The 25729-nt window shown below is 49.4% G+C and overlaps 2 protein-coding genes across 4 annotated transcripts in view; both read left to right on the top strand.

The window, feature by feature from the left end:
- Positions 1–18212, top strand: part of trim66 (tripartite motif containing 66) — a 29124-nt gene extending 10912 nt beyond the window's left edge. The window contains exons 8-20 of one of the 3 annotated variants that reach the window (XM_004913328.4): positions 330–447; positions 664–1580; positions 1669–1836; positions 2498–2761; positions 3532–3766; positions 5148–5205; positions 5401–5575; positions 5657–6057; positions 9617–9752; positions 12654–12728; positions 13212–13364; positions 15491–15523; positions 17507–18212. In XM_004913328.4, coding sequence (XP_004913385.2) covers positions 330–447; positions 664–1580; positions 1669–1836; positions 2498–2761; positions 3532–3766; positions 5148–5205; positions 5401–5575; positions 5657–6057; positions 9617–9752; positions 12654–12728; positions 13212–13364; positions 15491–15523; positions 17507–17761 — 2988 coding nt within the window. In that variant the 3' untranslated portion in view covers positions 17762–18212. Of the gene's footprint in view, positions 1–329; positions 448–663; positions 1581–1668; positions 1837–2497; positions 2762–3531; positions 3767–5144; positions 5206–5400; positions 5576–5656; positions 6058–9616; positions 9753–12653; positions 12729–13211; positions 13365–15490; positions 15524–17506 lie in introns of all 3 variants that reach the window. The other 2 variants (XM_004913327.4, XM_002942863.5) reach the window with 2 other exon arrangements.
- A 3834-nt stretch (positions 18213–22046) lies between these two features.
- Positions 22047–25592, top strand: fpgt (fucose-1-phosphate guanylyltransferase). Its single transcript, NM_001204822.1, is given in 4 exon segments — positions 22047–22125; positions 22697–22864; positions 23941–24033; positions 24175–25592. Coding segments are annotated over 4 exon segments (1752 nt in total). The 5' UTR covers positions 22047–22052.
- Positions 25593–25729: the final 137 nt, after the last annotated feature.

The raw sequence follows: 25729 nt of genomic DNA, 5'->3' as shown, positions 1-25729 counted from the left end.
TCAGCAGCTATCTGGTTGCTAGGCACCAAATTACCTTAGCGACCAGGGAGCAATTTGAATGAGAGGCTGGTATATGAATAGAGGAGGGGCTGAATAGAAAAACAATTTATAAAAAGTAACAATAACAATAAAACTGGAGCCTCACAGAGCAATAGGTTTTGGCTGCCGGGGTCAGTGACCCCCATTTGAAAGCTGCAAAGGCTTAGTAGAGAAGGATAAAAGATCAAAAATTATAAGAAATAAATAAGACCAATTGAAAGGTTGCTTAGAAGAGGCAGTTCTATAACAAAAGTTGAACCTTCCCCTTTAATATAAGTTTTTGCCTTTAGATTGTTTATCAGATGCAGCGGCTCCTGGACACCAGCTGTGGGGGGGACGTGGGGCGCACGTCGAAGATCCGGTTCAGTTGGGAGCCATCTTTCTGGACCAAACAAATATCCAATTTGGGTAAGTGGCTAGCGATTGCGCCTGCGTTCTGGTTGGGGTACCGAGCCCTCTATACCCCCTGCATCTGTCGCTATTATACACATGTGCCCTTTTACTATACCGCGCTGTAGAATATGTTGGTGCCATAAATGCTTATTAGTAATAATGATAGGGAGGCACTAACCCAACCTGCTGCTTTTATCTTCTTCTGTGCCTCTTATCACTTCTGTTCCTCAGGCTGCCTAATGGCGGATGGAGCCCACTTGCCAACGCCGGACATACCCACCTACGGAACAGAAAATGCCCAAGCCCCGTATTACCCAGCACCCCATGTACCCATTACAGCCCACCCTGGTACCATCACCAGTTCCCCACATTACACATCTTCAGTCCAGTGTCCCACGCCCATGTGTTGCACCCATTGCCATACCTTGCCAACCGTGCCAAAGAACCAGCCGGCCACGGGCACAGTGACCCCCCACGTGAGCTTCGCCCACCCAACGCCAATCAAACAACAGCAGCCCCCATCTACCCAGTATAACTCCAGCAAAGAGCAAAAGCCAACCGTCCGTCCTTTGAGGGTCATCCAGCCTTGGGTATCCCACCAGCCTCAGGCGGAACAGGAGAACTCCCCCTACTGGCTGGACCATCAGCAGCAGAAGCCACAGGTGCCACCGAGCCAACCAAATGCCCCACCTGTTTGCCCAGTGCCCCCACAGGATTTCAACCAAGTGCACAATGTGCATACGATCCAACATACGGTGCCCATCACCACGCCAACCTCTCTGCAGGCACCATCAGTACTTCAGACGCCCTCGGTGCTCCAGGCACCATCGGTACAAATGCAAGTGAGCTCGGTGCACAGCCTTAGCCACATCCAACCCCAGAGGCTCCAGCAGCAATCGGCCCTGTGCCAGGCGGAGAGCGCCCACGAGCAGGTCATGCACCACAGCCTGGACATTATTAACCAACAGTTTGAGTTGGAGCAGATGCAGAAGGGCCTGGAACTTCTTCTCCAAAGTCAACCGTCCAACGTCCAACTGAACCCGACCAAGCAGCCTCAGCACGTGCAACAGACTATTGTGGGGCAAATCAACTACATAGTCAGGCAGCCGGCAACAGCCCCACTTCAGCCCCCGGAGGAAATTCCACAGGTGAGTTCCTTGCACTTCAGTAGAAAGGACGGGGGGGGCAAAGTATTGACCACGAGCCAAAGATAATGTCTGTCTGACTGCCCTGCAGGTCTGCGATGAGCCCATATCTCCGGGCAGTCACACCGTGGACCTCTCGCCGGTCACCACCAGTTCTCCCAGTAACATGCAGTCCCAGTCTATAGCAGATGAAATCATCGCTGCCGTGGAAAATGACGCGTGCCAGAGGAACCAACTGGCGGCCAATCCCGAGAGGAAGGTATCTGTTTCACCTATAATGGGGGTATCCCCAGCATTTCCATGGTGGGCACAACAAAGCTTTGTCAGTGCCACCCAGGGTTCCTATAAGGCAATGATCCCCAACCAGTGGCTCGGGGGCAACATGATGCTCTCCAACCCCTTTGGTGTTGTCCTAGGGACCTCAAAACAGGTGCTTATTTTTGAATTTCTGACTTAGGGGCAAGTTTTGGAAGTATAAAGACCATGTGTACTGCCAAAATGAGCCTCCAGTAGGCTGCCAGTCATCATTGAGCTACCAAATAGCCAATTATAGCCCTTATTTGGCACCCCCAGCAACATTTTCTTGCTTGCGTTGCTCCTCAACTTTTTTTATATCTAAATGTTGCTCGTGGGGACCCCGGGTGTAAGTAATGGTGGGGCCCTATACACCCATTCTGGCCTTGTCCCCAATCTGCCAAACCCCATCCTGATCCACCTAATTTTACCCTTGATAGTCTTGACCCCCGATAGGGCTTCTGCCTACCCCCATAGAAGATCAGTCAGGCTAGGATCTCCTAATGGGGCAAACTCAGCCAATAGGAGGGCACTATGCCCATCATTTGACCCATTCTGTCCTCTTGAGTAGGTCCATCAGCCTCACAGCTTCATGGCCACCGATACCCGTGCCTTTTGCCTTCCAGAGATCGGCCTCGGTGGGTTTCTGTAACGTGCCAGAGATGGAACTGTCTTCTCCGAGACTCTCTAGGTCTGTGGATCCTCAGATGCCAACTGTCTCCTGTCAGTTCTTTGAGCCGCCGGAGGACAGGGGGTTCCTGCCCGGCACAGAGGCGGAGAGGTTGGCAGAGTACACGGCAGTGGAAGCAGCTGTCGCAGACAATATACACGTAGCAACCGAGGATCACCAGGCAACCGGTGCCGCTGTCTTGGGAAATGCCATATGCAAGGTAGGGACTGTTGGCACGTGCGGGGATTGAAATGATGCCAGCGCCCAGGGAGGTTGGGAGGGGGGTGTCTTATTAGAGCTTCAGCTAATATATCAGCTTAAATGCTCTTTCAGAGGTAAGTTGTCAAATCAGTCATAGGCCTCTCCAGCCAGCAGTGCTGTCAGATAAGGAAAAACTAAATAAATACGAATATACAGAGAAGGAATGTTCTGGGCACACAATAAGCTGTACCCCCATACTGTACTGTCTAAGGGAAACACTATGGCACCTCCTACCCATATGTATAAATACAAATATACAGAGAAGGAATGTTCTGGGCACACAATAAGCTGTACCCCCATACTGTACTGTCTAAGGGAAACACTATGGCACCTCCTACCCATATGTATAAATACAAATATACAGAGAGGGAATGTTCTGGGCACACAATAAGCTGTACCCCCATACTGTACTGTCTAAGGGAAACACTATGGCACCTCCTACCCATATGTATAAATACAAATATACAGAGAAGGAATGTTCTGGGCACACAATAAGCTGTACCCCCATACTGTACTGTCCAAGGGAAACACTATGGCACCCCCTACCCATATGTATAAATACAAATATACAGAGAAGGAATGTTCTGGGCACACAATAAGCTGTACCCCCATACTGTACTGTCTAAGGGAAACACTATGGCACCCCCTACCCATATGTATAAATTTATATTCAAGACCAGTATTTTAATCTGTATCTAATTGCTACTTTCTATTAACCAATAAATACAGGTTGAGAATGAAGATTTTAGCTGCGCTAACAGTGCCGCCATAGACACTGATTTGCAGACAGAAAGTGCCCCTCCAGTAATTTCCAGCGAATTCATCCTGCCGCTGCCCGAGGCATTTGAGGAGCCAATCAACCTCTCGGTGAAGAAATGCCCCCCCCCAGAAACCTCCTCGGTGATTGTGAAAAAGCCCACTCACCTTCCTCCTGCCCCCGGCAAACCACTCAAACATGAGACAGGTATTTCCCACCCGTTTTATCCTGATAATTCGGTTATCATATAATAACATAATACAGAGACCCAAAGAGATGAAATCACACTAAGCACAATCCAGGCTCTGTACAGGCTATGGGCAAACTTAGGGGGCTGTTCCTGCTGAATTGTGCTTAGTACAGGGGAATCCCTATGTGCCATAGTTTTATGGGATCTCTCTGTACAGGCTATGGGCAAACTTAGGGGGCTGTTCCTGCTGAATTGTGCTTAGTACAGGGGAATCCCTACGTGCCATAGTTTTATGGTATCTCTCTGTACAGGCTATGAGCAAACTTAGGGGGCTGTTCCTGCTGAATTGTGCTTAGTACAGGGGAATCCCTATGTGCCATAGTTTTATGGTATCTCTCTGTACAGGCTATGAGCAAACTTAGGGGGCTGTTCCTGCTAAATTGTGCTTAGTACAGGGGAATCCCTATGTGCCATAGTTTTATGGTATCTCTCTGTACAGGCTATGAGCAAACTTAGGGGGCTGTTCCTGCTGAATTGTGCTTAGTACAGGGGAATCCCTATGTGCCATAGTTTTATGGGATCTCTCTGTACAGGCTATGAGCAAACTTAGGGGGCTGTTCCTGCTGAATTGTGCTTAGTACAGGGGAATCCCTATGTGCCATAGTTTTATGGTATCTCTCTGTACAGGCTATGAGGAAACTTAGGGGGCTGTTCCTGCTGAATTGTACTTAGTACAGGGGAATCCCCATGTGGCATAGTTTTATGGTATCTCTCTGTACAGGCTATGAGCAAACTTAGGGGGCTGTTCCTACTGAATTGTGCTTAGTACAGGGGAATCCCCATGTGCCATAGTTTTATGGTATCTCTCTGTACAGGCTATGAGAAAACTTAGGGGGCTGTTCCTGCTGAATTGTGCTTAGTACAGGGCAATCCCTATGTGCCATAGTTTTATGGTAACTCTCTGTACAGGCTATGAGCAAACTTAGGGGGCTGTTCCTGCTGAATTGTGCTTAGTACAGGGGAATCCCTATGTGCCATAGTTTTATGGTATCTCTCTGTACAGGCTATGGGCAAACTTAGGGGGCTGTTCCTGCTGAATTGTGCTTAGTACAGGGGAATCCCTATGTGCCATAGTTTTATGGTATCTCTCTGTACAGGCTATGAGCAAACTTAGGGGGCTGTTCCTGCTGAATTGTGCTTAGTACAGGGGAATCCCTATGTGCCATAGATTTATGGTATCTCTCTGTACAGACTATGAGCAAACTTAGGGGGCTGTTCCTGCTGAATTGTGCTTAGTACAATCTTTCCTGCTGATCAATTTGCTCAGTAGGATTCTGCTTTTCTCCCTGCTGGGCCCCTAATACAAACAACATTATCTCTGTATTTTTGCCATAGAAGACAGAGGGTTCAAGCCGAGCTTTGCAGAAGGCAGAAAGGGCAAGGAAAACACACCCAGGTAAAACAGACCTTATTGTGATATTCACATTAATAATCAAGTTATTATTATACGTTGCTTTGGACAGTGGCCCTGGCAACCAAAAGATAAACTGAATTTGATGGTCTCCGGTGGGGTCGCTGACCCTAGAAATATTAGAATGTCATAAAATACCAAAGTCAGTTGTTAAAGTGCCCCCCTCTATTGTGCCCCCAGGACGCCGGCGAGGGAAACCCGAATCCCCTACGTGCGACTGGAGCGGCTAAAGATCCAGGCTCCCAACTCCGGGGAACTCCCTGTTTTTAAGGTTCAGCCGCAGAAAAAAGATGAAGACGGGTCGGTGCGTTTAGTTGTCAAATATGGCGCCCAGTCCAAGAGCATGTCCATAAAGGTAACATTGTAGTACTGTAACTCCCTGCACCCTTACATAGAGCTGTGTGCCCACCGCTGCCAATCATTTCTGTTAATCCAGGTTAACCCAGACTGCCCGTACTCATCCCCCCACCCCGCCCCGCAACCCGCAATGCCTTATGGGACAGAACCAATCCCTTACACCACCAGCCAAACCATTTCTGAACTGGAGCAACAAGTGAACAATCTGGCGAGGGTGAGTCCCTACAGCGGGGAGAGCCCGGCATTCAGGAACAGAATCGAGGCCCCGGCGGCTCCCATAGAAGATCCTGAGGTGACGTGCAAGGTCAACGCTGCCCCTCAGCCAACCAGAAAGCCCGTCCAATCAGAAGACCATGATCAGCTTGAGAATGAGGATTTCTGTGCTGTTTGTCTGAATGGAGGGGAAATGCTTTGCTGTGACCGTTGCCCAAAAGTCTTTCACCTTTCCTGCCATGTTCCAGCCCTGCTCAGCTTCCCTGTGTGAGTAACTCCTTCCCCTCCTCCCCATCTCTCCCCTCTGTATCCCTCCTCCCCATCTCTCCCCTCTGTATCCCTCCTCCTCCCCATCTCTCCCCTCTGTATTCCTCCTCCCCATCTCTCCCCTCTGTATCCCTCCTCCTCCCATCTCTCCCCTCTGTATCCCTCCTCCTCCCCATCTCTCCCCTCTGTATCCCTCCTCCCATCTCTCCCTTTGTATTCCTCCTCCCATCTCTCCCTCTGTAATCCCTCCTCCTCCCCATCTCTCCCCTCTGTATCCCTCCTCCTCCCCATCTCTCCCCTCTGTATCCCTCCTCCTCCCCATCTCTCCCCTCTGTATCCCTCCTCCTCCCCATCTCTCCCCTCTGTATCCCTCCTCCCATCTCTCCCTCTGTATCCCTCCTCCTCCCATCTCTCCCCTCTGTATCCCTCTCCCCATCTCTCCCCCTCTGTATCCCTCCTCCTCCCCATCTCTCCCCTCTGTATCCCCTCCTCCTCCCCATCTCTCCCCTCTGTATCCCTCCTCCCCCATCTCTCCCCTTTGTATTCCTCCTCCCCATCTCTCCGCTCTGTATCCCTCCTCCTCCCCATCTCTCCCCTCTGTATCCCTCCTCCTCCCCATCTCTATGCTCTGTATTCCTCCTCCTCCCCATCTCTCCCCTCTGTATCCCTCCTCCTCCCCATCTCTATGCTCTGTATTCCTCCTCCTCCCCATCTCTCCCCTCTGTATCCCTCCTCCTCCCCTTCTCTCCCCTCTGTATCCCTCCTCCTCCCCATCTCTTCCCTCTGTATCCCTCCTCCTCCCCATCTCTCCCCCTCTGTATCCCTCCTCCTCCCATCTGTATTCCCCTCCTCCTCCCCATCTCTCCCCTCTGTATTCCTCCTCCCATCCTCTCCCCTCTGTATCCATCCTCCTCCTCATCTCTCCCCTCTGTATTCCTCCTCCTCCCCATCTCTTCCCTCTGTATCCCTCCTCCTCCCCATCTCTTCCCTCTGTAATCCCTCCTCCTCCCCATCTCTTCCCTCTGTATCCCTCCTCCTCCCTCTCTCCCCTCTGTATCCCTCCTCCTCCCCATCTGTATTCCTCCTCCCCATCTCTCCCCTCTGTATTCCTCCTCCCCCATCTCTCCCCTCTGTATCCATCCTCCTCCTCATCTCTCCCCTCTGTATTCCTCCTCCTCCCCATCTCTCCCCTCTGTATCCCTCCTCCTCCCCATCTCTCCCTCTGTATCCCTCCTCCTCCCCATCTCTTCCCTCTGTATCCCTCCTCCTCCCCATCTCTTCCCTCTGTATCCCTCCTCCTCCCCATCTCTTCCCTCTGTATCCCTCCTCCTCCCATCTCTTCCTCTGTATCCCTCCTCCTCCCATCTCTCCCCTCTGTATCCCTCCTCCTCCCCATCTGTATTCCTCCTCCCCATCTCTCCCCTCTGTATTCCTCCTCCCCATCTCTCCCTCTGTATCCCTCCTCCTCCCCATCTCTCCCCTCTGTATTCCTCCTCCTCCTCCTCCCCACCACTCCCCTCTGTATTTCTCCCCCCCCATTTGTGTCTCATCCCCTCTCCTTTCTTTTTCTATCCCCCCCCCAACTATTTGGCCTTACTCCCCCCATCCTCCCTCTTCTCCCCTCTTCTAATATTTCCCCTCTCCCCCCATTTGTCTCTCTACTCCCGAACCCCCTTTCCCTTCCCCTCTCTCCTTCTGTCTCTCATCCCCTCTCCTTTCCTTTTCTATTCCCCCCCAACTGTTTGGCCTTACTCCCCCCCATCCTCCTCTTCTCCCCCTTCTATATTTCCCTCTCCCCATTTGTCTCTCTACTCCCGAACCCCCTTTCCCTTCCCCTCTCTCCTTCTGTCTCTCATCCCCTCTCCTTTCCTTTTCTATTCCCCCCCCCAACTGTTTGGCCTTACCCCCCCCATCCTCCCTCTTCTCCCCCCTTCTATATTTCCCCTCTCCCCCCATTTGTCTCTCTACTCCCCGAACCCCCTTTCCCTTCCCCTCTCTCCTTCTGTCTCTCATCCCCTCTCCTTTCCTTTTCTATTCCCCCCCCCCCAACTGTTTGGCCTTACTCCCCCCCATCCTCCCTCTTCTCCCCCCTTCTATATTTCCCCTCTCCCCCCATTTGTCTCTCTACTCCCCGAACCCCCTTTCCCTTCCCCTCTCCCTTCTGTCTCTCATCCCCTCTCCTTTCCTTTTCTATTCCCCCCCCCCCAACTGTTTGGCCTTACTCCCCCCCATCCTCCCTCTTCTCCCCCCTTCTATATTTCCCCTCTCCCCCCATTTGTCTCTCTACTCCCCGAACCCCCTTTCCCTTCCCCTCTCCCCTTCTGTCTCTCATCCCCTCTCCTTTCCTTTTCTATTCCCCCCCCCAACTGTTTGGCCTTACTCCCCCCCATCCTCCCTCTTCTCCCCCCTTCTATATTTCCCCTCTCCCCCCATTTGTCTCTCTACTCCCCGAACCCCCTTTCCCTTCCCCTCTCTCCTTCTGTCTCTCATCCCCTCTCCTTTCCTTTTCTATTCCCCCCCCCCCAACTGTTTGGCCTTACTCCCCCCCACCCTCCCTCTTCTCCCCCCTTCTATATTTCCCCTCTCCCCCCATTTGTCTCTCTACTCCAATAAACCCCCTTTCCCTTCCCCTCTCTCCTTCTGTCTCTCATCCCCTCTCCTTTCCTTTTCTATTCCCCCCCCCCAACTGTTTGGCCTTACTCCCCCCATCCTCCCTCTTCTCCCCCCTTCTATATTTCCCCTCTCCCCCCATTTGTCTCTCTACTCCCCGAACCCCCTTTCCCTTCCCCTCTCTCCTTCTGTCTCTCATCCCCTCTCCTTTTCTATTCCCCCCCCCCAACTGTTTGGCCTTACTCCCCCCATCCTCCCTCTTCTCCCCCCTTCTATATTTCCCCTCTCCCCCCATTTGTCTCTCTACTCCCCGAACCCCCTTTCCCTTCCCCTCTCTCCTTCTGTCTCTCATCCCCTCTCCTTTCCTTTTCTATTCCCCCCCCAACTGTTTGGCCTTACTCCCCACCCTCCTCCTTCTTCTCTCCCCCCATTTGTCTCTCTACTCCCCGAACCTGTTCAATTCCCATTACCGTTCCAACCCAATTTGTTTCCTTTTTGTCCCCTTAGTATCGGGGGTTACGGGGGGGCTGGTACTAAAACACAATATCCCACCATTCCTGTGGCCCAGAAAGTCGTTTTTAGAATCCTTTGGCCCCTCCCCCTGACAATCTGATTGTAAAGGGCCCTAAAGTGATAGGTGGGTGTGTAATGAGGGCCATTCTTAGAATTCTGTGATTGGACAGAAGTACCCCACTATGTGATTGGCCACAACAGGAGTTTTACAGCTGAATCTCCTGCCCAAAGGTTATGGGAATAGAGCCATGGGGCTAAAAGGATTTAGGCCAACTGGTTGGGCAGACAAAAGCTTGGCGCTATTTCTCCTTTAGGGGCAGTTGCCGCAATCCTACCACTGAGGGAATAGCCTAAATATACTTACTGGGAAAGGATACACTTTGGTTTAAAGGGAACAGCAATGTTCTAGAGAATGTGACTTTGCTGATTGTTATAGGGGCGAATGGCTTTGCACCTTGTGCCGAAACCTGACCAAACCAGAGGTAGAATACGACTGCGACAATGTCCGCTATTGTCTAGAGAATAAAATGGAGATTGCGGCTTTTCCCAACCTTGACGACTACGACCAAAGGGTAAGTACAATGGACAAAATGTGAATGCAGAACCAAAACACAGAGGATATTTATGGGAATGTCTCTTTAAAAACTGTGTTTTCCTCATTCTCACTGGGTTTATAGTTATGTGTAACTGTCACTGTGTCTGTCCCTTTCCCTTCCCTGCACTGCTGGTTCTGACTCCTGATACAACTCCCCCATATCCATTCATTCCTCATTCTCACTGGGTTTATAGTTATGTGTAACTGTCACTGTGTCTGTCCCTTTCCCTTCCCTGCACTGCTGGTTCTGACTCCCGATACAACTCCCCAATACCCATTAATTCCTCATTCTCACTGGGTTTATAGTTATGTGTAACTGTCACTGTGTCTGTCCCTTTCCCTTCCCTGCACTGCTGGTTCTGACTCCTGATACAACTCCCCAATACCCATTCATTCCTCATTCTCACTGGGTTTATAGTTATGTGTAACTGTCACTGTGTCTGTCCCTTTCCCTTCTCTGCACTGCTGGTTCTGACTCCTGATACAACTCCCCAATACCCATTCATTCCTCATTCTCACTGGGTTTATAGTTATGTGTAACTGTCACTGTGTCTGTCCCTTTCCCTTCTCTGCACTGCTGGTTCTGACTCCTGATACAACTCCCCAATACCCATTCATTCCTCATTCTCACTGGGTTTATAGTTATGTGTAACTGTCACTGTGTCTGTCCCTTTCCCTTCCCTGCACTGCTGGTTCTGACTCCTGATACAACTCCCCAATATCCATTTATCCCTCATTCTCACTGGGTTTATAGTTATGTGTAACTGTCACTGTGTCTGTCCCTTTCCCTTCCCTGCACTGCTGGTTCTGACTCCTGATACAACTCCCCAATATCCATTCATTCCTCATTCTCACTGGGTTTATAGTTATGTGTAACTGTCACTGTGTCTGTCCCTTTCCCTTCCCTGCACTGCTGGTTCTGACTCCTGATACAACTCCCCAATACCCATTCATTCCTCATTCTCAGTGGGTTTATAGTTATGTGTAACTGTCACTGTGTCTGTCCCTTTCCCTTCCCTGCACTGCTGGTTCTGACTCCTGATACAACTCCCCAATACCCATTCATTCCTCATTCTCACTGGGTTTATAGTTATGTGTAACTGTCACTGTGTCTGTCCCTTTCCCTTCCCTGCACTGCTGGTTCTGACTCCTGATACAACTCCCCAATACCCATTCATTCCTCATTCTCACTGGGTTTATAGTTATGTGTAACTGTCACTGTGCCTGTCCCTTTCCCTTCCCTGCACTGCTGGTTCTGACTCCTGATACAACTCCCCAATATCCATTCATTCCTCATTCTCATTCGGTTTCTAGTTATGTACAAATGTAATTGTCTATAACTTTCCCATCTGTCGGTCTGACTCTCCTCCAGCCCCCCAGGGTATATAAAGTGCCCCTGTGTATGTGCCCAAAGCCTGGGTAGGTCTGTACTGGGCCAGTATATCTAGCATGGTGTTGTCCCTGTAATGAGCTAATCTCCGGGCACGTTCCTGCTTGATCCCTGCCAACTCACGTTCCTCGCTCCCAAGCAAACAATCCAGTGTCAGTATTTCAGTTATTTAATGCACAATAACAGTGATCATGCTGCCGGGGTTTGATTGGGCACCGGGCACGTATGTGCGAAACTGTCCAAAAATCGTAAATACGCGGATATTGTGTTACTGCGACTCAATAGAAACACTTCTGCGCTCACTCACACGTAAAAAGAATATTGTTTGTAGGTGAAATTGAATTAACATTCAAGAGCAAATGGGCTTATTTAACTAAAGGAAAAGTAAACAAAATATTGTGCCATTATTATTAACTCAATTAATTACCAATGCTAAATTAATTTCTTATAATTGTACCGCTCTGTTTTCTCATCCACTATAATTCTTGGCTATGGACAACAATTTTGCTTGAAAGAAGCTGCACCTTTTCCTTTTATGGTATCTCTCTGTACAGGCTATGAGCAAACTTAGGGGGCTGTTCCTGCTGAATTGTGCTTAGTACAGGGGAATCCCTATGTGCCATAGTTTTATGGTATCTCTCTGTACAGGCTATGAGCAAACTTAGGGGGCTGTTCCTGCTGAATTGTGCTTAGTACAGGGGAATCCCTAAGTGCCATAGTTTTATGGTATCTCTCTGTACAGGCTATGAGCAAACTTAGGGGGCTGTTCCTGCTGAATTGTGCTTAGTACAGGGGAATCCCTATGTGTCATAGTTTTATGGTATCTCTCTGTACAGGCTATGAGCAAACTTAGGGGGCTGTTCCTGCTGAATTGTGCTTAGTACAGGGGAATCCCTATGTGCCATAGTTTTATGGTATCTCTCTGTACAGGCTATGAGCAAACTTAGGGGGCTGTTCCTGCTGAATTGTGCTTAGTACAGGGGAATCCCTATGTGCCATAGTTTTATGGTATCTCTCTGTACAGGTTATGGGCAAACTTAGGGGGCTGTTCCTGCTGAATTGTGCTTAGTACAGGGGAATCCCTATGTGCCATAGTTTTATGGGATCACTCTGTACAGGCTATGGGCAAACTTAGGGGGCTGTTCCTGCTGAATTGTGCTTAGTACAGGGGAATCCCTATGTGCCATAGTTTTATGGTATCTCTCTGTACAGGCTATGGGCAAACTTAGGGGGCTGTTCCTGCTGAATTGTGCTTAGTACAGGGGAATCCCTATGTGCCATAGTTTTATGGTATCTCTCTGTACAGGCTATGGGCAAACTTAGGGGGCTGTTCCTGCTGAATTGTGCTTAGTACAGGGGAATCCCTATGTGCCATAGTTTTATGGTATCTCTCTGTACAGGCTATGGGCAAACTTAGGGGGCTGTTCCTGCTGAATTATAAGTGAATGTTATATATATATACTGAACTGATTACATGATTGGTTGCAGAAGTGTGAGACGCTGGTGCTGTCGCTGTGCTGTAACAGTCTGAGCCTCCCATTCCAGGAACCCGTCAGCCCCTTGGTAAGTGAATCTTAGTTTTCCATGAATGTAATTTTTTGTGACTGTTCGATATCCTCAGCAGCCAATAGGAATGCTGTCAGGCACTAAACTACTAACTGAGTCCTGGAGGCGGGGACAATGGTTAGTTTAACTCTAACAGTCTGACCCAAACATAACTAAGCATGTCCAAAGCAACCAATGGGAACAGACACAAATTGGGTAATAATATATATATATATATATATATATATATATATATATATATACAGGTATATATAAAATTAAACCAATCTGACCCAGAGGGAGAAAACAAAAATCATGTCCAGAGAAACCAATGGAGCCCAGTGTCAGACAAGAAGCAACCAATAACATTCACAGCAGCCAATCAGGCGCTTGCTTTCATTATGCTACCTGCACTAGGCTGATGGAAGCCGATTGCTGATTAGTTGCTATGGGTTTTTGCACTTTGGGCAGAGTGGGTAAGTGAATGTGATTGTGTTCCAGGCGCGGCACTACTACCAGATCATAAAGCGCCCGATGGACCTCTCCATTATACGGAAGAAGCTCCAGAGACGCAATATCCCGCATTACTCGGCGCCGGAGGAACTGGTGTACGATATTCGCCTCATGTTCTGGAACTGCGCAAAGTTTAATTATGTGAGTTGTGTAGCAATGAGCCCCCACTGCCCCTTTCCCTCCTGTACAAGACATAGCGGGGGGTGGGGTATAGATTAAAGGGGAAATTCACCTAATATTGAGTATCATGTAGATGTTGAGCTGTTTAACATTTTGTACTGAAACCCTACAGATTAAAGGTCCATCTGATATCCGGTTACTACTAGTAACCAGCCTCATAGACATGTTAAACCCATGTAGTTCTGCAGGAACCCAAACCAAGTTATGAACAGGGGGTCCCTCATATCATCGGCTTTATCCCCCCCAAACTGCAGCAAATCAGCCGCCATTTCCCTTCCAGTCAGGGCTCCACTGGCCAAGCAGGTACTGGGATACTCTGGTAACCGGGGTTTCTTCAGCTTTATTCTAGGCCCATGTATGAATATCAGATCTCCTGTCCAATCACAGTGTGGGATGCCATGGTCCAATCACAGCATAGACAGCAGCAATTACAGCACAGTGTGCTCATATCCAATCACATGAGGATATGTTCATACAGTGCGCTATGCCCACCCCCATAGGGCGGGTTCCTCCTAAGCGTCATTACCATTCAAATTATCAGTCTAAGGCCCTGTAGAACTAGGACTTCATGGGGCCTTGCAAGTTCTTAAAACTTCTTGTTAGACCCCCCCCAGGAATAATGAGGTCCTATTGGTATGGGGGTTATGGGAGTAGAGAGACAAATGGGGGGAGAGGGGAAATATAGAAGGGAGGAGAAGAGGGAGGATGGGGGGGAGTAAGGCCAAACAGTTGGGGGGGGGGAATAGAAAAGGAAAGGAGAGGGGATGAGAGACAGAAGGAGAGAGGGGAAGGGAAAGGGGGTTCGGGGAGTAGAGAGACAAATGGGGGGAGAGGGGAAATATAGAAGGGGGGAGAAGAGGGAGGATGGGGGGAGTAAGGTCAAACAGTTGGGGGGGGGGGAATAGAAAAGGAAAGGAGAGGGGATGAGAGACAGAAGGAGAGAGGGGAAGGGAAAGGGGGTTCGGGGAGTAGAGAGACAAATGGGGGGAGAGGGGAAATATAGAAGGGAGGAGAAGAGGGAGGATGGGGGGGAGTAAGGCCAAACAGTTGGGGGGGGAATAGAAAAGGAAAGGAGAGGGGATGAGAGACAGAAGGAGAGAGGGGAAGGGAAAGGGGGTTCGGGGAGTAGAGAGACAAATGGGGGGAGAGGGGAAATATAGAAGGGGGGAGAAGAGGGAGGATGGGGGGGAGTAAGGCCAAACAGTTGGGGGGGGGATAGAAAAGGAAAGGAGAGGGGATGAGAGACAGAAGGAGAGAGGGGAAGGGAAAGGGGGTTCGGGGAGTAGAGAGACAAATGGGGAAGGAAGGATGGGGTACAGTAAGGCCAAAGGGGAAATGTCGAGAAGTTGAAATAAGTTAATGTTTCTGTCCCTACAGTTCCCTGTTACAGTCCCTTATTGGGGACATTGGCCAGACCGGGGGGTACCCAGCCAACCCCATATGCCTAATGTTATAGGGAAATAAAGAGGCTGCAGAGATTACAGAGCTCGAGGGGGATGAGGCCGATGTGGTTCAGGCACCTCCAGCCCAGAACTTGACTGTGGGAGTTTGAGGTTCATCCCTCACTCTTTAAAGCTGATGAATTGGTAACCAGTATTTTCCTGAGGGATGGGGGGCACTGGGGGGGTAAGAGGTAAATATTCCCAACCTAAATGTCCCCTCTAATGTCCCTTCTGTAGACTTTTCTTGAGGGGCCTGTAGAAACAGAGGAGCCCTTGGGGGGGGGGGTTGTTTATAAAAGTACAAAGGCCATATATTGTGTAACAATTATTAGATATTTTCATTATATACATTAGGAAAGCAACCCTCCTGCTGTTGATGAAATGCAACTCTCAGCATCTCATTAGTATAGTTTCTTTTTTTGGGGGGGGGATGCTGGGAGTTGTAGTTCGCCAATGGTTGGTAGGCTGCTGGTTATACAGGCCTCATTTATGTAATATTAAGGGCCCCTAACCCTCCTGTGCTGCCGGGGGGTGGCCCCATTCACTATTGCTGCCCCCTTGCTTGATATTCTTTGTCGTTGAAACCATTAACCGTTTAGCTGCCAACCTCTGAACCGTCTCTGTTTTGTTAATATCTTTCTATAGATAGGGCCCGCAGAACAGAAGGCAATATTCAAGGTGAGGCCTCACCAGCAACTAATGCATCCTCCATGTTTCTGCTATTAACCCCTCTTCCTCCGCAGTTTAGTGCTCCTGTATCCACTGCATTGCTCGCCATTCATCCAATGATAACACTTGTGCTCTTTAATTGCTACTGCCCCTCCATTGGCCTGAATGGTAATTGCCCCGACAATGGGCCATTATAGCTAAGAGCTTGGTACTTGATTGTATGGTATTTTTGGCTATTTATTTGTTATTGCATTTATTCCTTATGGTACCAACCTGATATTGGCATCCAGTAAGTGCGTGTGTGTCTGCATGTTGTATAAGCTGAGAACCCACGTCCCACCTACCTTATACCTATTATATATATATATATATATATATTTACAGTATATATATATATCCAGCACTGGCAAATGCTGCATACAGGAAAGTGAATTCAGTTGCATTCAGTCAGTGCAAAGGGCAAGAAACTTCCCCTTTAATCTGTAAATATAATTATTAGGAATTCTGAATAGATTTGTTGCCCAGATGTACTGACCTATAATGCATGCAGGGAGGGAGGCCGGGGCATTAAAGCATGTTCTGCCCTATACATATCCATCGCCAAGCGAGCGGATCATCACCCGATATGCCCACCTATGGGGGGCGATATAAGGCCCCCTTATGATGATAATAAGGACTGGTGCACTGGGGAGACAGACAGCCAGAGAGGACGAGATGCCCATCAAGGATAATGCAAGGACTGGTTCACTAGAGAGACTGCTAACCAGATAGATTGAGACTCCCCGATGGTCAGGAAAGTACTGGTGCACTGAGGAGACAGTTAGCCAGAGACAGAGAGAGCCCCTGATGAAAATGCAATGGCTGATGTACTAAAGAGACAGTTAGTCAGACGGTCAGAGACTCCCTGATGATAATTCAGGGACTGATGCACTAAGGAGACAGCTAGCCAGAGAGGGCAAGAGACTGCCTGATGATAATTCAGGGAGGGCAAGAGACTCCCCAGTGATAATTCTGGGACTGAGGAACTAAGGAGACAGCTAGCCAGAGAGGGCAAGAGACTCCCTGATGATAATTCAGGGACTGATGCACTAAGGAGACAGCTAGCCGGAGAGGGCAAGAGACTCCCTGATGATAATTCAGGGAGGGCAAGAGACTCCCCGATGATAATTCAGGGAGGGCAAGAGACTCCCCAGTGATAATTCAGGGACTGAGGAACTAAGGAGACAGCTAGCCAGAGAGGGCAAGAGACTCCCTGATGATAATTCAGGGACTGATGCACTAAGGAGACAGCTAGCCAGAGAGGGCAAGAGACTCCCTGATGATAATTCAGGGAGGGCAAGAGACTCCCCGATGATAATTCAGGGAGGGCAAGAGACTCCCCGATGATAATTCAGGGACTGATGCACTAAGGAGACAGCTAGCCAGTGAGGGCAAGAGACTCCCTGATGATAATTCAGGGAGGGCAAGAGACTCCCCGATGATAATTCAGGGAGGGCAAGAGACTCCCCAGTGATAATTCAGGGACTGAGGAACTAAGGAGACAGCTAGCCAGAGAGGGCAAGAGACTCCTCTATGGTGTGAAGTTTCCATTGCACATAATTTCTAGCCTCTGCAATAATATTGACAGTATGAGCTGTTTGTATCATCTTATGGCTTTAGTTGCCCTTGCATTAGAATTTCCCTTGTCTTAAAGTAACAGTAACACCAAAAAAATAAGAAAATCTATCAAAGTTTTTTGCCCTGCGTTGGTAAAAGTTGTGTGTTTGTTTCTTAGTCTCGGGGGCAGCCATAAAAGGAGAAAAACCCAGGTTACACAGCGGGGTATTTATACAAACTATAGTAGGGTTTCAGTTACCAGTGCAGGGCAACAATACATTATATATTGATACATTTTCATTAATTTGGTGTTACTGTTCCTTTAAGTGACATGCTGTGTCTGTGTTGGTTGAGCTGTGTAGTTCGGCGTTACATTTCTCCCTTTCCCTCCTATAGGAAGACTCTGAAGTGGCCGAAGCCGGACGGAACCTGGAGATGTACTTTGAGAACATGCTGAAGGAGGCCTACCCCGAGAAGGTCTTCCCTTTCCCACAGGAGGAAGATTCCGACACGGAGGAGATCGGCAGTGAGAGCTGCCACCTGAGCCTGAAAGGCTTTCACTGGCCACCCTACGGGCCGGACTACCTGCAGCCCAAGCGTAGGAGGCGCCATACCCTTAGCCAGAAGCCCAGGGAGTTCGACATCTGCTAAATCCCACGCAATTACATTGGGGCGACGTTGGCAAACTCTGGCGATTAAAGGGCAACCGTGATATAAATTCCACTGACAGTGACTTTCAGAACTCAGAATGGGCCACTGGCCCCCCCGGCTATCAAGGCCCAGGGCTGATTAATGTATGTAATGGGCCGTTACTTCTCCTGAGATCTTCCCTACGTTTCCTTTATTCTTTCTGTATAACCCGCCTTTCCCACTGCCTACATGGGCCCTATACCATATTATCCATTTAAAGGGGAAGTAAACATTCTGACTGAAATAAACCGAACATTGAAAAAATCTTCACCATCGCTTGTGAAATGTCGCAAGTCGCATTGGGGCAAGATTGTGTATCAGGATTTGTAACTCCATAATATCATGTCTAATTACTGCTCTTTTGATTCATGTCATGCTGTTAGATAGTCACTATTAAATGGAAAGTAAGGTCTCAAAAAAAAAAAAAAGAAATTGTATAAATGATGCCTGGGACTTGTTTGATTTCAAACTTAACACTAACATGTTCCTGCTGAATTGTGCTTAGTACAGGGGAATCCCTATGTGCCATAGTTTTATGGTATCTCTCTATACAGGCTATGAGCAAACTTAGGGGGCTGTTCCTGCTGAATTGTGCTTAGTACAGGGGAATCCCTATGTGCCATAGTTTTATGGTATCTCTCTGTACAGGCTATGAGCAAACTTAGGGGGCTGTTCCTGCTGAATTGTGCTTAGTACAGGGGAATCCCTATGTGCCATAGTTTTATGGTGTCTCTCTGTACAGGCTATGAGCAAACTTAGGGGGCTGTTCCTGCTGAATTGTGCTTAGTACAGGGGAATCCCTATGTGCCATAGTTTTATGGTATCTCTCTGTACAGGCTATGGGCAAACTTAGGGGGCTGTTCCTGCTGAATTGTGCTTAGTACAGGGGAATCCCTATGTGCCATAGTTTTATGGTATCTCTCTGTACAGGCTATGAGCAAACTTAGGGGGCTGTTCCTGCTGAATTGTGCTTAGTATAGGGGAATCCCTATGTGCCATAGTTTTATGGTATCTCTCTGTACAGGCTATGAGCAAACTTAGGGGGCTGTTCCTGCTGAATTGATGATACTTATCCAGTTCTGTTTTGCTGCCAAACCTTCCGGGACATCAATAACAATTTGCTGGAATAGCGGCTGTTGCTGTAAGCGGTGCCACCTGTCTAGTTTGGACCCAGACCCACCCTCTTTTCGGTAGCACCAAAACTGCCTGCCTGGTTTTCCCAATTTGGACCCATGGGAGAGATTAAGCCAATATGTGCAGGGCCATTCTCTGGGGCCCCCTGTTCCTGGGGGTGAGTGAGGATTCAGGATTCAGGCTTGGTGAAAGTTTTTCAACTTCAAGTCACATGATATTCAACCGGCCTGAAAAAAGGCCGAATCCCAAACCAAATTCCGGATTCGGTGCGTCCCAGAGATTTACTAGAACCCAAGCCCAGTACTTTCTAGTAGAACCACTGAGTAAATGGGTTATTGGTCTGTGGGTATCTGACTTCTCCCAGTCAATAACTGCCCCCTCCCTGCACCCACTACACCACACAGAATACAGGATTTGCCCATAACTCCTGGCACCATATTGCTTTATACTGTTTATACACCCTGCCCCTCTATCCCCCCATGTGTACCCCCCCATGTGTACCCCCCATGTGTATCCCCCATGTGTACCCCCCATGTGTATCCCCCATGTGTACCCCCCCATGTGTACCCCCCATGTGTATCCCCCCATGTGTACCCCCCATGTGTATCCCCCATGTGTACCCCCCCATGTGTACCCCCCATGTGTACCCCCCATGTGTACCCCCCATGTGTATCCCCCCATGTGTACCCCCACTACTGCTCTACTGCCCCCTAAAAACCCCCCTCAGCCAAACATATTCATTAAGGCAGGGGAAAAGCAAATACAGACCTGAGCCCAGGGGTTCTCCTCTCATTTGCCCTCAGGAACTTCCCCCTAAACTCAGGCTGCTAGAAGCTTCCTTCTCATTGGCTGCAGGAATCTCTCCTCTATTGCATACAGTTTCAGGAAATTGCCCCACAGAGATGAGACGGGAAGTTGCCCCAAAGATATGAGACAGGAAATTGCCCCACAGAGATGAGACAGGAAATTGCCCCACAGAGATGAGACAGGAAGTTGCCCCAAAGAGATGAGACAGGAAATTGCCCCACAGAGATGAGATGGGAAGTTGCCCCAAAGAGATGAGACAGGAAATTGCCCCACAGAGATGAGATGGGAAGTTGCCCCACAGAGATGAGACAGGAAATTGCCCCACAGAGATGAGATGGGAAGTTGCCCCACAGAGATGAGACGGGAAGTTGCCCCAAAGAGATGAGACAGGAAATTGCCCCACAGAGATGAGATGGGAAGTTGCCCCACAGAGATGAGACGGGAAGTTGCCCCAGAGGAACTTGCCCCACAGAGATGAGATGGAAAGTTGCCCCACAGAGATGAGACAGGAAGTTGCCCCATAGGGATGAGACGGGAAGTTGCCCCACAGGAAGTTTCCCCACAGAGATGAGACGGGAAGTTGCCCCACAGAGATGAGATGGGAAGTTGTCCCACAGAAATGAGACAGGAAGTTGCCCCACAGGAAGTTTCCCCACAGAGATGAGACAGGAAGTTGCCCCACAGAGGTTAGATGGGACGTTCCCCCACAGAGATGAGATGGGAAGTTGCCCCACAGAGATGAGATGGGAAGTTGCCCCACAGAGATGAGATGGGAAGTTGCCCCACAGGGATGAGACGGGAAGTTGCCCCAGAAGAACTTGCCCCACAGAGATGAGATGGAAAGTTGCCCCACAGAGATGAGACAGGAAGTTGCCCCACAGAGATGAGACGGGAAGTTGCCCCAGAAGAACTTGCCCCACAGAGATGAGATGGAAAGTTGCCCCACAGAGATGAGATGGAAAGTTGCCCCACAGAGATGAGACAGGAAGTTGCCCCACAGGAATGAGACGGGAAGTTGTTCCACAGAAATGAGACAGAAAGTTGCCCCACAGGAAGTTTCCCCACAGAGATGAGACAGGAAGTTGCCCCACAGAGGTTAGATGGGACGTTCCCCCACAGAGATGAGATGGGAAGTTGCCCCACAGAGATGAGATGGGAAGTTGCCCCACAGAGATGAGATGGGAAGTTGCCCCACAGGGATGAGACGGGAAGTTGCCCCAGAAGAACTTGCCCCACAGAGATGAGATGGAAAGTTGCCCCACAGAGATGAGACAGGAAGTTGCCCCACAGAGATGAGACGGGAAGTTGCCCCAGAAGAACTTGCCCCACAGAGATGAGATGGAAAGTTGCCCCACAGAGATGAGATGGAAAGTTGCCCCACAGAGATGAGACAGGAAGTTGCCCCACAGGAATGAGACGGGAAGTTGTTCCACAGAAATGAGACAGAAAGTTGCCCCACAGGAAGTTTCCCCACAGAGATGAGACGGGAAGTTGCCCCACAGAGGTTAGATGGGAAGTTGCCCCACAGGAAGTTTCCCCACAGAGATGAGACGGGAAGTTCCCCCACAGAGATGAGATGGGAAGTTGCCCCAGAGGAAGTTGCCCCACAGAGATGAGATGGGATGTTGCCCCAAAGAGATGAGACAGGAAGTTGCCCCACAGAGATGAGACAGGAAGTTGCCCCACAGAGATGAGACAGGAAGTTGCCCCACAGAGATGAGACAGGGGGAACATGTTCAGCAATGGGGCTCGGGGGGCAGATCCTTACTGGCACCCCTCTCTCTATCTGCCCCCCCCCTATAGTTACTCCACTACCTGCATAACTAGACTCTGAGCCCAGGAAGGGCTACAGGGACTGCCCCCTGATCTCCTACTGTAAAGGCCGCTGTAACCCCCCCACCGACAGTATAGAAAGTACCGGGGCATTGGGCGAGGGGTCTCCTTATTCCTGTATTTGTCTCATTGAGGTTAAGGCTAAAAAATAGGGGAATTGATATAAACCCACTCAGGGTTTTCCGACATTTTCAGAATGATAATTACAGGCTTTTAGCACAACCGAAAGTCAGCAACCTTAGGGTTAATGAAATGGAACTGCGTTAAAAAGTGTATATCGCCTTTAAAAAGGACATTTACATCCGGGACCAAATCCCAGGCTGAATACATGCATTCTAACTTATACTGCTGTGATTCTTAAGCCTTCACTTCCCCTTTAATGCTGCCAGCCCCTCCCAGTTAGAGCCTGGTCACATGACCAAGTGATGTCAGCACAGTTGTATAGTAGAGGCTCGGAGGTGGCAGGCAGCGAATCAGGATGTGGGAATGCCAGGGGGTCCGGCTTGAGAGGGAAACCCAGCGCAGGCTGCAGCAGTATGGCAGTCTCAGAGGTACCTGGGGGCAAATGGGTAATAAGAGAGAAACTGCCCCCCTCATTTGTACATAGCAGAGCCATTGGGGCCCAAGCCTGCTGTTTATATATTAACCCTATGGCTTCATTGTAACAACATGTTTCAGACTTCAGGAGAAGAGCTAACAATTCTACTTCTGTTCAGGGAGGCGGGGTTTAAACTTTTGCCTTTGCCCCTGTTATGAACTACAACTCCCAGAATGCTTTAGCTGCTTGCATTGTTAGTAACCCTGGGTCAGGTGATCTTTAACACCTGTCACAGAAATACTATTCCCCGCTGAGCTGGCAGAGGATTGTGGGAGTTGTAGTTTCAGAGACGTTGCTGCTGTACTCAGATTTGGGCTTAGTTACCCTTTAAAATAAAAAGTCGGCTCAGCTCAGTGTGACCCGTGGTCGGACCAGTCTGGCAGCTCCCGCACCCGGCGCTTGTTGGTTTTATTGCCCTGAATCTTTAACACCAGAGGGCCCCTTCCAGCTGTTTCTGTGGGATGCTGGGAGTTGTAGTGCTGAAGGATTTCTAGATCTGACTGGTTTTATTTGTCTGTGTCCAGGGAAGGAGGCGCGGCCTGGGGAATTCTGGGATGTGGTGGTCATCACGGCCGCTGACCGGCAGCAAGAGTCGGCCTACCAACAGCAGATTGGGGATAAACTGGCGAGGAAAGAGCTTCCCCTCGGCGTTCGCTATCACGTCTTCTCCGATCCGGCGGGACCAAAAATAGGTGAGTTATACAGGGAACTCTGAGTATCACTCATGTATTATAAGGGATAATGTACCCCCTACTGTAAATGATAAGGATATTAGCAGTCACTGAGGGGTTCTGTGCCCCCCATATAAAGGCACAAGGCTGCAGGCTGAGTTATACAGGGAACTCTGAGTATCACTCATGTATTATAAGGGATAATGTACCCCCTACTGTAAATGATAAGGATATTAGCAGTCACTGAGGGGTTCTGTGCCCCCCATATAAAGGCACAAGGCTGCAGGCTGAGTTATACAGGGAACTCTGAGTATCACTCATGTATTATAAGGGATAATGTACCCCCTACTGTAAATGATAAGGATATTAGCAGTCACTGAGGGGTTCTGTGCCCCCCATATAAAGGCACAAGGCTGCAGGCTGAGTTATACAGGGAACTCTGAGTATCACTCATGTATTATAAGGGATAATGTACCCCCTACTGTAAATGATAAGGATATTAGCAGTCACTGAGGGGCTCTGTGCCCCCCATATAAAGGCACAAGGCTGCAGGCTGAGTTATACAGGGAACTCTGAGTATCACTCATGTATTATAAGGGATAATGTACCCCCTACTATAAATGATAAGGATATTAGCAGTCACTGAGGGGTTCTGTGCCCCCCATATAAAGGCACAAGGCTGCAGGCTGAGTTATACAGGGAACTCTGAGTATCACTCATGTATTATAAGGGATAATGTACCCCCTACTGTAAATGATAAGGATATTAGCAGTCACTGAGGGGTTCTGTGCCCCCCATATAAAGGCACAAGGCTGCAGGCTGAGTTATACAGGGAACTCTGAGTATCACTCATGTATTATAAGGGATAATGTACCCCCTACTGTAAATGATAAGGATATTAGCAGTCACTGAGGGGTTCTGTGCCCATATAAAGGCACAAGGCTGCAGGCTGAGTTATACAGGGAACTCTGAGTATCACTCATGTATTATAAGGGATAATGTACCCCCTACTGTAAATGATAAGGATATTAGCAGTCACTGAGGGGTTCTGTGCCCATATAAATGTATGAGGCTTCATATATTCCTTCTTTTTTCAGGTAACGGGGGATCTACCCTTCATGCAGTTCAGCGCCTACGGCAGATCTACGCGGCAGAGCTGGAGAGATTTACAGTTATGCTCATTCACGCCGGTACGTGCCATTTCCATATTTCTCAGGAATATCTTTGCCACGAGATTCATTGGGGAAAGTTCTAGGTCGCCCCTCCAGTCTTGGTTTATTCCCACTGAAAGGACCAATGGCTTCTGTCTGACTCTTTCTCTTCTCTGATAGGTGGGTACAGTCAGCGCTTGCCCAGTGCCAGTGCCCTGGGGAAGATTTTCACCGCTTTGCCCCTCGGGGAGCCGACCTACCAAATGCTCGACCTGAAACTGGCCATGTACATCGACTTCCCCAGGAACATGAAGCCGGGGGTCTTGGTCACTTGCGCCGATGACCTTGAACTTTACGCCAGCGGGGATCTAGCGGTGACGTTCGATAGGCCGGGCATCACGGCCCTGGCGCACCCATCGACGTTGACTATTGGTACAACCCACGGGGTGTTTGTGTTGGAGGCTACTACTTCTGGGTATGAGGAGCTCGAGTACAGACAATGCAAGTCGTATCTCCATAAACCTTCCGTGGAGAAGATGCGCCAATCAGGGGCCGTAAATATCCTCCAATCAGGAGACAGCATGCCGGATCCCGAGATCGTCTACACGGATAGCTTATTCTACATGGATCACAATACCGTCGGATTGTTACTGGGGTTCTTCCATGACTCGGGGGGGCTCTCCTGTGAAATCGACGCCTACGGGGACTTCCTCCAAGCTCTGGGGCCCGACGCCACCGCCGACTACACGGAGAACGTGGAGAACGTTTCCAAAGTGGAATCTGAACTGACGGAGGTCAGAAAGAGAATCTATTATCTGCTCCGCGGCACCGGTTTCACCGTGATCCTGCTGAATAATTCCAAGTTCTACCACATCGGAACCACGCGGGAATATTTGCACCATTTGACGTCCGACCCCAAACTCAAGGCGGAACTCGGGTTGAGGTCGAAGGTTTTTAGCATTGTTCCGGGTCAAGATGAAGCGGCCAATGAGACGGTGTGTGTCATTCAGAGTGTTCTGGATGCGACAGCCACGGTTTCGCCGCACTCGGTGGTGGAATATTCTAGACTGGGTCCCAACGTCTCCATAGGGGAGCACTGTATTATTAGTGGGGTCTCCATACACGTTGGGTCTCATATCCCCCCCAAATCCTTTGTGAGCTCCTTCAGCCTGAGGCTTGGAGGGCAACTCATGTATTCAACAGTCACATTGGGCATAGACGACAATCTAAAGGCCAACGTCGGCTCCTTGTCCAATGTCGGTTCCCTTCGGTTCTGTGGGAGGAGCCTATCGGAATGCCTGGGTATCTGGGGAATTGATGCGTCGGAAGAACTGTTTTCCGGGGATTCAGCGGCTCGGAGTCTGTGGACCGCCCGGTTATTCCCAGTGTGTTCGGCTTTAGCCGATTCTGTTAAATTATCTATAGAAATGCTGAGTGCGGCGACGCGCGGCGAGTCTGCGGGGAATCCGGGCAGCGCCAAACGGGTCTCCATGGAGGAAATTCTGTTGCACAAAGATGTAGAAGACATGTTGGGGTTCCGGCAACTTCTCTACACGGACATTGTCTCTCAGAACCAAGGGGGGGATGTTACTCATTGACTGGTACCCGGGCCCAGACTGGCATTAAAAATACTGTAGGCCCTGGCATTCCCAGTACCCAGGGGCCCAAACAGCCCAATAAATAGTGACTTTCTATGGCATCTTACAGCTGGTATTTGCCAGAGCCCATAGATTGC

Source organism: Xenopus tropicalis, chromosome 4, assembly GCF_000004195.4.
Source record: "Xenopus tropicalis strain Nigerian chromosome 4, UCB_Xtro_10.0, whole genome shotgun sequence".
In the NCBI taxonomy this organism is placed as follows: domain Eukaryota; kingdom Metazoa; phylum Chordata; class Amphibia; order Anura; family Pipidae; genus Xenopus; species Xenopus tropicalis.
The sequence above is the reverse complement of the archived record's forward strand: the minus strand, read 5'-3'. Positions and strand labels throughout refer to the sequence as shown.